The 12576-nt window shown below is 36.4% G+C and overlaps 1 protein-coding gene across 1 annotated transcript; it reads right to left on the reverse strand.

Annotated features, from left to right (window-relative positions):
• Positions 1 to 9929: 9929 nt before the first annotated feature.
• On the reverse strand, positions 9930 to 12344 carry LOC113688455 (1-aminocyclopropane-1-carboxylate oxidase 1-like). The gene is made up of 4 exons (XM_027206272.2): positions 12131 to 12344; positions 11712 to 11938; positions 10765 to 11098; positions 9930 to 10439 (listed from the first exon to the last, which is right to left on the reverse strand). Exons 1-4 carry the CDS (start codon positions 12233 to 12235, stop codon positions 10146 to 10148), a joined length of 960 nt encoding a protein of 319 aa, XP_027062073.1. The 5' UTR covers positions 12236 to 12344; the 3' UTR covers positions 9930 to 10145.
• Positions 12345 to 12576: the final 232 nt, after the last annotated feature.

The raw sequence follows: 12576 nt of genomic DNA on the forward strand, positions 1-12576 counted from the left end.
CCCTATTTATTCTTGTGATTTATTCAGATTTAATTGAGAACTGTAGTGAACGACTGAGTTTCGACGAGAGTTGGACAGGCGACCCGCCGAACCCTTTGGTTCGCCTTAGGGGTAGGTGGGGCCGTCACAGCGTCATGTTTGAGAAACACCTACTAATCATAAAAAATAAAAAATTACACCAAGAATTTGGAAAAACCTTAAGAAAACAAATTGAAGCGACTAACTAAAACTGAATAAACAATTAAAAGAAATTCAGTTGCCACCCAATAAGCGCCTTTTTTTAACGTCTTTGACTAGACATGGCTAGATGTCGTTAATTGAAATAATTTGGTGTATCCAGATGTATCATCTCCACTTCTCCACTTGGAAAGCTCTCGTAATAGTGGGCCTGTTTGGAACCTGAGGTTTTTTGGAAATTTGTCTAAAACTTTACTGTAGTGCACTGTAGAAGTTTTTGAAAAAATTTTGTAAAAGTTTTTGTAAGGTGAAAAACTTTTTTGTAAAAGTTTTTGGAATGTGAAAAATTTTGTAGAAATTTTTATAAGGTGAAAAACTTTTTTGTTCCTTTTCTTTTTTTCTTTCTTTTTATCTTTTTCTCTTTCTTTTTCTTTTTCATTCTTTTCTTTTTCTTTTCTTTCCTCTCCTCTTCTTCTTCTTCTTCCTTCCCCATTACCTCTCCTCTATCTCCCACCTCCAGCACCTCCGCTAGCACCACCTCTGTTCTTCTTTTTTTTTTTTTTAACTTTTCTCCTCTCCCCCCCTCCCTCCCACGCTACCCCTTTCCTCCCCTCTCCCCTGCCACCCCCAAACTTTTCCACCATTCCTTTCCTCTCCCCTTTGCCCGCCACTCCCTAGGCCCGCCACCTCTCTCTCTCCCTCCCCCGCCACCCCCTTTGCCCACTCTCCCCCTTTCCTTCCCTCTCCCCTCCCCCTTGCACTCCGACGCCCGAGGAAGGCCGGCAGCTGTGCATTATTTTTTTTTGCTTTTTCTCTCCCTCCCTCCCCTCCCCTCTTCCCCTCTCCCTCCTCCGCCACCCTCCCCCTCTCTGCTCTGCGATCTGGGACCAGACCGCAAAGGGGGAGCAGACCCCCTTTGCGATCTGGGCACGCGACCAGATCGCACCTAGCAGGAGGAGGAGTGTAGCGAGGGAGAGAGAGGGGAAGAGGGGAGGGGAGGAGAGGGGGTGAGGGTGAGGGGGTCAAAAATTATTTTTGAGGTTACTGGCACCGGAATAGGTGACCGGCACCGGAATAGGTGCTGGAGGTGGTGGTTGGTGTTGTGGGTTGGGTGAGAGAGGAAGAAAAGTTTTTGGAAAATTTTTTGTGTAGGAGTGATTTTTGAAATGTGTAGGTAAAATATTTTGAAAAGATTTTTGGGGTTCCTGTAGCAAAAGTTGTTAAAAAACTAGTAGCTAAAAAACTTGATAAAAAACTAGGGTGCCAAACAGGCCCAGTATTTGAGACGATTTCCATTCATTACAAACTTATTGTCCGTCTTAATGCTCTGGATTTCTACTGCACCATAGGAAAAGACGTGAGTAACAATAAAAGGACCGATCCAACGGGAACGCAATTTACCTAAAAATAACTTAAGTCTGGATTAGTATAGTAGAACCTTCTAGGCAACTTCAAAGGTCGTTCTAGAGATTTGTTGGTTATGAAACTCCTTACTCCTCTCCTTATAAATTACTGCGTTTTCATACGCTTCATTCCGAATCTCCCCCAATTCTTGCAAGTCCAACTTTCGATGGGCACCGGTTTCTTTTAAATTCATATTACACTGTTTTATCGCCCAAAAAGCCTTGTGCTCAAATTTCATTGGGAGGTGACACGGCTTCCCGAATACCAATATGTAGGGTGACATTCCTATAGAGGACTTATACGCATTCCGATAGGTCCAAAGTGCATTTTTCAATCTTTGACTCCAATTCTTCTTATCGGGGCGAACAATTTTCTCCAGTATCGACTTAATCTCTCTATTCGAGACCCCTGCTTGACCATTGATTTGAGGTTGGTACGATGTCGAGACCTTGTGGAGTACACCATACCTTCGAAATAGCGCAACTATGGTCTTATTGCAGAAGTACATCCCCCTGTCACTAACACTAGCTCTTGGCATCCTAAAACGCACAAAAATATTGAATTTAGTAAAATGTGAAACCACTTTCGAATCGTTAGTCTGAGTGGCTCTAACTTTCACCCACTTGAAAATATAGTCCACTACCAACAATATATTTGTAAAACCAAATAATACAGGAAAAGACCCCATAAAATCTATACACCTAATATAAAAAATTTCTATATAAATCAATAGAATTTGGGGCATATGATCTCTACGGGTTATATTATATACCTTTTGACATCGATCGCAGGATTTACAAAACAAATAAACATTTTTAAACAACGAAAGCCAGTAAAGTCCACTTTCTAATACCTTATGCGCAGTTCGCTTTGATCCAAAATGACCTCCGCATGTAAAAATATGACAAAAAGTTTGTAGTGATTGGAATTCAGCTTCACTTACGTATCTTCTCATTCCTTGGTCTGCGCATCTCTTTCACAGGTAAGGGTCATCCCATATGAAATATTTGGTATCGCTCTTCAACTTGTCCCTCTTTGCTTTACGCCAATCTGCAGGTAGTTTAGCAATTACTAGATAATTAACTAAATCAACATATCAAGGCACTTTAGAATTTAGAGAAAATAGTTGTTCATTAGGGAATGTATCTTTCAATGGCATGTTATCCTCTCCAACTAGTATGCGACTTAAATGGCCAGTTACCAAATTCTCCGAACCTCTTTTATCCCTTATTTCCAGGTCGAATTCTTGCAAGAGAAATATCCATCTTATTAGCCTCGGTTTCGCATCTTTCTTAGTCATTAGATACCTCAACTTTGCATAATCAGAAAATACAATAACTTTAACACCTAATAAATATGATCTAAATTTTTCTAAAGCAAGAATAATTGCAAGATGCTCCTTTTCAGTAGTGGAGTAATTCAGTTGAGTTGCATTCAAAGCTCGGGATGCATAGCAGATGGCGTGAGCTGCTTTCCCTACTCTTTGCCCCAACACTGCTCCCATTGTATGGTCACTGACATTGCACATGATCTCAAATAAGAGATTCTAGTCAGGAGGTTGTATGATTGGTGGCGATATCAATAGCTCTTTTAACTTGTTGAATGCTCTCTCACATTCAACATCAAATTTGAAGGCCATATCTTTCTGTAAGAGTTTGAACAGAGGAGCTCCGATTTTTGAGAAATCATTGATGAACCTTCGATAAAAACCTGCATGTCTAAGAAAAGAAACACTTCCCGCACACTCGTGGAATAAGGTAAAGCAGATATAATGTCTATTTTATCCGGATTAATCTCAATACCTTTAGAGGACACTACATGACCTAAAATTATCCCATGTTCAACCATAAAATGACATTTTTTTCAGTTAAGCACGAGATTAGTTTCTATATATGTCAACAAGATCAATTTTAGGTTATTTAAACAATTATCGAAACTATCACCATATACACTAAAGTCGTCCATGAAAATCTCAATAATTTTCTCAACATATTTTGAAAAAATACTCACCATACATCTTTGAAATATTGCAAGTGCATTGCACAATCCGAAGGGCATTCGTCTGTATGCGAAAGTTTCAAACATGCACGTGAAGGTGGTCTTCTCTTGATCTTCCGATACGATTGCAATTTGAAAATATCTTCAAAATCCATCTAAAAAATAATAGTAAAGTCGACAAGCTAATAGCTCAATCATTTGGTCAATAAAAGGAAAGGAAAAATGATCCTTTTTTGTGACAGCGTTTAATTTCCGGTAGTCGATATACTACCGCCATCGGGTGGATTTGCACACTGGCAGGAGCTCACCCTTCTAGTTGGCCTCCACTATCACTCCTGCTTTCTTTGGAAGTACCTGTATTGGATTCACCCATGGACTGTCTGATATTGCGTAAATAATCCCCACATCTAGCAGTTTTAGTATTTCTTTTTTCACCACTTCTATCATAAAGGGATTGAGCCTCCTTTGAATTTGCCGTACCGATTTGGTATATTTTTCGAGCCTTATTTTGTGCATACACACAGAAGGGCTAATTCCCTTAGGCTTAGTTTGGGAGTTTAGGATAGAAAAGAAAAGAAGGGAAAGCTTAAGTTATGAAACAAGAGAAGAGAAGGGAAGAGATTGTTATGTTGTTTGGGAATTTTGAGAATTAGTGGAATGATTTTGGATATAGAAGTCATTAAATATTTGTTTAAAACCTTTTTAAGGACAAAATAGGCATTTTATAAAAAATATCAAGCTTTCTCCAATCTTCCCATTTCTTTCCGATTTGGGAGGAAGCATTTTCATAACTATTCATCCTTCCATTTCTTTTCTTTTCTTTCCTACTTAAAACTAACAAATGAAGCAAAAGTAAACTTTCTCTTCTTTCCCTTTCTTTTCTATCCAAATCTTCCACTCCCAAACGAACCCTTAATGTCGGAGATGGTCCATCCTATTGCCTACTTATACTCTCTAAGAACTCGAATTAACTTGTTCTCTTGTATTTTTTATAGTCCTGTCGAGATAATTACCAGAAGCGTTTCCTTTTTACCCAAATATGCATATTTCAAATGTTTTGACAGAAATTTCAATTCTATTATAGGTGCCTACACCACAGATGGTAATACTCTTTAGTGAGATTCGGGCACGAAAATAGGTGCAAATTCATACCTTGTTACAGTGATCGACAGCGATTGCAAAGCTCTAATCGTATATTTCAGTTCTTTACTCAACTCTACCTCATAAGTTGTGTCCAACTCAAGGTGTTTGGTTAAAACAACTTCTAACTCATTCCTGTCAACAATTTCAAACACTTCCTGCACCGCAGGGTCAATAGCACTCACAGAAAAAATGGAGCTAAAATTAGAATTTGAGGGATATTTCATGGTTTCAAGGATATTGAAATGAATAATTTTTTCATCAAATTTCATGGACAAGGTACCCTTATTAACATCAATTTTAGTCTGGATTGTGCTATAAAAGGGTCTATCTAGTAGCAAAGGCGAGGGATCAGGAGAATGATCATCATCCATGCCAAATACATAAAAATCAGTTAGGAATACTAATTCATTAATTTTAACCAACACATTTTCGACCAACCTATCAGGATATGTATTCGTTCGATCAACTAATTAAATTATTATCCTAATTTCTTTTAACGGGTCTAGATTCAAGAAAGTATAGATAGATTTAGACATTACATTGATTAATACTCCTAAATCCAACATGGCATTTTTAACAAAGTATTACCTATCCTACAGGGAATAGTAAACATATTTGAATCCCCACATTTTGGTGGGAGTTTCCTCTATAGACCTGCTGACACGTTTTCTCTCACAATAATTCTTGCATCTCCCATCAGCATTCTTCAGTTGATGCACAAATCTTTTAAAAATTTCGCGTACTTTGACACATGTTTGATTGCATCTAGTAAGGGAATGTTGATCTCTACCTTGCGAAATACCTCCAAAATCTCTTTCTCCTTGTTCTGCTTTTTCGATTTCTCCAACCTACTAGAAAAATGAGGGGGATTAGTTTTAACCTCAATAATTGGGCCAAGGAGTACCACTGAATTTTTGCTGTTTCTGTCCTCCTCCTTAAACTCTTTCTCGATTTTTTCTTCATCCTTGCCTTTTAGAGTCACGAGATCGGATCCCTGAATTTCCTTCCTGTTTTTTAAAGTCATTGCACTTACATTTTTTAGGTTAAGTTTAGGTTGAGACAGCAATTTTTCGTGAACTTGGGATTCCAGGCGATCGATTGCTAATGCCATCTGACTCATCTGACTCTGCATTGCTTGCATCTGTTCCATTTGATTTCTTATATTTTATAGGTCAGAATCCGTCTTTTGTTGACTAAAAATTAACTGCTTCATCATTTCTTCTAGAGATGGGTTTGAGCTTAGAGAAGGTGATGGCAGGCGAGGTTGATAGTACTGTTGATACCCTTGCTGTTTATTCAATGCAAGATTTGATTGCCTATTTCCTCCATAACTAAAGTTAGGGTGATCTTTTTAACCCGAATTGTACGTGTTCGAGTACGGGTCATATGGTTTTCTCGGCGCGGGCACGTAACCAACCATGTTTACTTACTCGGTACTTTCTTCTTGAATCATTGGGCACATCTCTGTAGAGTGACCTATAGCAGTGCAATTCCCATACACCTTGGCTTGTGCAAGATTTCCTATAGTCAATTGCCTAATAAAAGATGTTAATTCAGATAACTACTATTGGATAGAGAATGTTTTACCTCATTCACTTTGTGTATCGGAATATCTTCTCTTATATCGAATTGCTGCGAGTTTTCGGCTATCCCTTCAATTAACTCTCACGCTTCTCGAGAAGTCTTGTTCACCAACGCCCTTCCACTTGCAGCATCAATAATACTCCTGTCTCTGAAAAGTAGACCCTCGTAAAAATATTGGATAAGCAATTCCTTGCTTATTTGGTGTTAAGAGCATTTGATGTATAACTTTTTGAATTTCTCCAACTAATCATAGAGCGACTCTCGTGAATATTGTTTGATACCGCATATCTCCTTTCTCAGACTTGCAGCTCAAGATGCAGGAAAATATTTTTTCAAAAATTTTTTCTTCAGCTGCTCTCACGTGGTGATACTGTCTAGAGGTAGGTAGTACAACCAATCTTTTGCTAAGTTCTTAAGAGAGAAAGGGAATGCTCTCATTTTTATATGTTCTTTCGTAATTTTAAGGGGTTTCATACAGTTGCAAACAACATCGAACTCCTGCAAATGCTTATAAGGCTTCTCACCTGGTAAATCATGAAAAGATGATAAAAGATGAATTAGCCCAGATTTTAACTCAAACAGGGTGTTATTATTTAAATTTGAAAAAGTAATGCATAAAGGTTACTGATTTAAATTAGGAGTAGCCAACTCCCTTAATGTCTGTGTATTAGCTATAGTGACTTCTTCTCGATCCGGGTCATTCGAAGTATCGCCAAACGAACTTATTGATTCAACTTCTGGATCGGATCTCTGAGATGCAGCACTAGATTACTCTTCTCTAAGTTGTCTGGTCTTTTTTCGCGTTCGACGCGCAGTCTTCTCTACTTCATGATCAAAAATTAATTCGCCTGTACGAGAAATCCGAGACATAAACTAGAAAAATACCAGAAATTTAAAACGAAAATGAACTTAAAAGAAACAAATTAACTAACGCCAGTCCCCGACAACGGCGCAAAAAATTGACAAGCTGTCGAGTCTGTACAATAATAAATGTCTACTCAAATAAAATATAATTTATGTAGATAATGATACGCAGAGTCGAATCCATAGGGACTGGGGATATTTGTCTCTTTTGAAGTTCAAACTAATGATGGGGTTTTTTTTTATAGCAATGATAATAATTAAGCTGTTTGACTAAAAGTAAATAGCCAACTAAAAATTAAATGACAAACTATTAAAACTCGAATTAATAATGACTAAACTCTAGCCAAGAAATAACTTCAGTAATAGTTAAATTAATTGATCATCAATGCAGAGATAATTTCAACTATTAACTAATAAATAAGTTATAACTGCCAAAGAAGCGATGAAAGTCAACTCTTCCTCACTATATCGATGACTGAGGTACACCCGTCAATTACTACTCTAATCGAGAATTAATTCTAAGTACGCCTGTAAGATTTAATTCCCCAATTGCCTTACGTATTAGAGGAGCCATATTCTAACCAAATAACACACTACCAAGGTTATTTTAGATTAGTCTGCGTATTCTCCTGACACAAACCTAATCATACCAGTTATCACTATTTTAGAGCAATTGAACAATTACGGATTCAATGCTCCAATTGACATTAGATTGTTAAATTAATTCAATGTCCGGGTCCGTGATACTCAATTAATAAAACAACCATAAGCACTACAATTAGAGAATATGCAAATACCAGTAAATAAGAGGAATAAATAAAATTAATTCGATCTCACAATTTTTAGAGAAACCAAAGCATCCGTTGCTCTTTGACTAGAAAAAGAGATTTAGTTCATCTCTATTGGAACAATCTCATGCAAAATCGTAGAAACAATTGTAGCATACATCGTTCCTCAATGCGATGAAGAAAATCGATTCAATTAAAAATAAGCAAAAGATCTGCTAAGTCAAAAGAATGGCCAATTGTTTCTTCTTTTGCTCTGACATACGATGGAATCAATAGCCACAAAAAGACGAAAAAGTCAAGAGCAAAAAGGAGTCAAGATTGACTGCCCCTTTTCCTCTCAATTTTTTTCCTACTGCCTATCCGACTACCAAGAGGAATAGAAGGGAAGACTCCTAGTTGAGCCTGATCTCCATCCTCTTTGGAAATTACTAAAAACAGAAAAGGGGAAGTTCCCCAAAATTTTCTCCTAGTCTGCCGCAGTTGACCACTGGATAAGGGAAACAATCTCCGTTTGGACTCTTGTTCCCTTTTACTATTCAAACTCTTCTGTTGACTACCGTCAAATTAGCACCTTTTTAGGGTATTTTGTTCTACTCCCTGCAATAAATACAAATTTTCAAAAGTGAGTAGAATCCGCTAACTAATGCACAGTTGGTAAGATAATAGGAAGGAATTAATTATAAAATAAATGACAAAACTATGACCTATCGTGTACCTATACACGCAGTTTATATCATAAAAATCCAGTATTGAATCCTCATACTTTTATTTTTTTTTTAGCTAGAAACTGAATCACCACCAATCGAAACAGGTACCTAAGTACCAACTAATGAAAATTTTTCAAATAATTCTAAATTTTTTAAAATATAGACCATGATCCCTTGACCTACATTCAAGAAGAGTTTTATAACTATCTCTAGTGGCTAGAGTAGTTGGTTATTTAATCCTCATACTTACTAGAGGAAAACTTGTGTCTCCATCCACAGAAAGAAGCATACAAAATTCAGCTCCTTGTGAAAAGTAAAAGACTAGAAAGGTATAAATTACATGTGTGTGTCTGCTTGTTCTTGTGATATATGAAAGATGAGGGATAATAGTGACACATGTTTCAGAAAAAACTCGCCAAAAAAAAAAGAAAAAAAAGAAAGAAAAAGAGAATAGAGAATTCTTGAACTTACAAGTACTGTTTTATCTTGCCAATCAACCTTGATTTTTCCTCTAAACTACATCCAAATTATTATTTGGTTCTTAAATGATTCTACAAAATATATTTAACTCTAAAAACCTTTTACCATTAGTAATCAACCATATTTCTGTCAGCTTGAGGATAACCTGGCTTGCTTTTGACTTTTGAGTTTTGTCCATTAAAATCACTAACCAGATTTACTAGAGAGGCAAACTGCCTGTTTGTTAAGTTGAAGGGGGCAAATGTGGTGAATGTTGAATGAATTTTTTTTTCTTTTCATTTAACCCTAGTAGCCAACAAATCGTTGGCTTGTCTTGGCTATTGACGACTTGTTTATGTTATTCCTGATTTGGCACCAAAAAGTGGGCTTTTGAAGGATATTGCCAATTTTAAGTTCTCGGCCATGTTACTAATGCATTACTGTTAAATGCTTTAACATGTATAATATGTTAATCATTATCTTACAACTATTAAATAAGTAGTTATGTGTGACAAACTTAGCTTTTCTTGCATATTGATACCGGCTGCTCCTTGTAAGTTTTCTCTCTTAAGTTTGCTAATTGTAATTCATAGTTCCAAACATAATTGTATTTTTGTTCGAAGTACCAGATATTTGATTTGTCAGATTTGTTAGAAATTTGAGGACTAAATTGATCCAGCATTCATAAATTAAAGTAAAATGTTGAGTGTTTAATAATTGAGAAAATTTTAAGGACTTTTAAAGGCAATTAAACCAAATATTAGGTCAATCAACCATATGGCTTTGCAACAGTAGCCACAAATGATTTTGGAGAAATGTAAAGCTTATTTTATTTCTTTGTCATAGAATTCCTAATACATAATAAATTTTGGTCCCCCAGATGTAGAAAGGACGCTCCTGTCTGGAGCAACAAATGACTAGGAATAACCAACAACCCCCACAATAAAAAATAATAATAATAATAAGTAGAAAACATAAGAGGGAGAAGAAAACATCCTAGCACTGTTTTATTCCTATGAGTCTAGGCAGTTGCAATTGGACCCATGGTAACATTGGCTTCCACGTTCTTCATGAGTTCAAATCTTGGCTCTTTGGCCTGGAATTTAAGTCCAGCATACAGTTTCATGTAGTCATCAAAAACAAATTTTGGGTAGACTTCTTTTCTTTCTTCTGCTTCTTTTTCCAGTAGTGCTGGTGCTGGATAAATAACTGCATCATTGCCTGGATTGTAGAATGAAGCAAGTGACATCCTATTTCCATCTGTTTGAGCTATGACTCGGTGGAGCACACTTTTGTATTTTCCATTGGTAATCACCTGTGATTAATTTGTAACATAATTAGAACCCTAAATAAAAAGGCATAAATGAATAAACAGTCAATTCGATTTGTTAATTTTTGCATAAATCAATATTGATGTTTAGTGTTGCTTACAAATTACAATCACCCCTCTAAATCTAGTATGATATTCCGTAATTATAAGTAATTTTTATGAGAAATAATCTATTCATAAGTAATATTTATTTATGAGGCACGAATGTAAATATACGTAATATGTTGGTATGAAGGTAAGAAATCTATTGTTTCTTTATCATATTACTTATAAAAGTATAAATTTTTAATCCCAAGAAATTAAAGTGTACCTCGAGTTGGTCACCAAGGTTGATCACAATAGAGTGCTTCATTGGAGGGACATCAACCCATTGATCACCCTTGAGGAGTTGTAGACCACTTACTTTGTCGTCTTGGAAAAGCAAGATAATCCCACCAGCATCAGTGTGTGGTCGAAGTCCCTTAATCAATTCTGGCTTGGGACATGGAGGGTAGTTGCTAACCTTGGTGCCAAAATTGGGACCTTTTGAACCATAAAAGGCTTTCTTCAAATAGCCCTTCTCAAGACCAAGATTTTCACATAGTAAATCAAGAAGTTCTTCAGCCAATTTTTCTAATCTTACCGCAAACTCCTTCATGAGGGTCCTGCATCATAAGAAAAAAATAATGAGGAAAATTTGATTGGATAGGTGGAATTAATAAAAAAGAGAAAAATAGCCTATGACAGAGCTATGGATATATCTTGCATTTTAGGCGTTGACAAGGGAATATTTTAACATATTTTAAGCCAAGTTGTCAATCATTGTGTCTGATGAAAGGCTATTTTATTGATAAACCTGAATGGAAATCCAAATCTATCTGTTTCTATGTCAATAATTGTTTATTGTTCAATCAGCTCAAAACTTCCTGTTGTGTTGGGACCTAGGAACTAACTATAGCGCAACAGTATTTATGGTTTTCATGCTCCTGTTAAGATCTTGTCTTGAATAACTTTCCACATCTGTAAACAACACTCTAATAGTACAAGGACGAGAAGAAAATCCGTGCTTAGAACACAAATAAAATGTTAACAAAGACTCAAATTTACAACCTTTAACAACCAAGGTATGAATTATTACAAGTAACATAAAGACAAATTCATACTGATGATTTCTTCAAATTTTTTTTAGTTTTCTTTCTGTCAGCAAAATGATTACTTATCCACATAAGACTTGCTTCAAAATATTTCTTGAAATCGGAAATGTGCCATAATTATTACCTGTATTCATCATCTAGATCAGGGACTTGTGAAATGTTTGAGACAGGAAGGTGGCGCAAGAAAAATGTGCTCTCCCAATCCATATCCGTAACCTCAGCTTGTACACCCTCTAAAGCCTTGCTTGCCACCAACTCCTTGAACCTTTGCTCCATGCATTTCTTGTAATGACCTTTTGTCAATCTTTCAACTGTGTCCATCATCTCGTGTGGGATTCCATGGTTCACCAACTACATCAAAGTTTCAAAAGAAAAGAAACAAAAGTTAATAATGTAAACTTCTTAGAACCATTAAAATTAAAACAAACTCATTAAAATGTAAACCTCTACAATAGTTTGTTACATCAAAAAAAACAAAATGAGGTACACTAGTTTGCCTTATATCAGAAAGAAAATTTTAAAAAAAAAAGGAATGTGTATTACCTCAAAGAAACCCCAGTTTTCACAAGCATCCTTTATATGCTCCATGGTGGAAGCTCTCTTGTCACCATTGAGGTTTTTCATGTTGATTACTGGGAAGTTCTCCATCTTACTAGCCTTTGTGGTGGCTACTTTTCTTGCCTAAATGTGTGTTTTGTGCGTGGGAGTTGGATTTTGTTGTGTATTTTGTGTGTTGTGTGTGGGATTTGGATTTTGGGGTGGCAATTTATAGGAGAAAGCTGGCAGGAGTGGAGACTCTGAGAACACTTGAAAATCATGTAGTGGTCGAAAGGTTGTAAATGGATGGAAATTTCCATTTGGCCCACCAACAACACATGACTTAAATTCCAGTTGTTCTAGGTCGTTTTGCCTTGTTGGACCATCTTACCTGAAGTGCAAAGGTCCCACTTCTGATGGCTGGACATTTTCTTTGTGTCTTGACCGATAAT

Source organism: Coffea arabica, chromosome 5e (genome assembly GCF_036785885.1).
Source record: "Coffea arabica cultivar ET-39 chromosome 5e, Coffea Arabica ET-39 HiFi, whole genome shotgun sequence".
NCBI classification, from domain to species: Eukaryota; Viridiplantae; Streptophyta; class Magnoliopsida; order Gentianales; family Rubiaceae; genus Coffea; species Coffea arabica.

Bases quoted from the DNA above. Each gene is read 5' to 3' on its own strand.
- LOC113688455 (XM_027206272.2), bottom strand. From the start codon at position 12,235: ATGGAGAACTTCCCAGTAATCAACATGAAAAACCTCAATGGTGACAAG. The intron at 11,939-12,130 runs GTAATACACATT...ACTTTGATGTAG, and splicing joins AAAACTGGGGTTTCTTTGAG to TTGGTGAACCATGGAATCCC. The intron at 10,440-10,764 runs GTACACTTTAAT...AATTAATCACAG, and splicing joins ACCTTGGTGACCAACTCGAG to GTGATTACCAATGGAAAATA.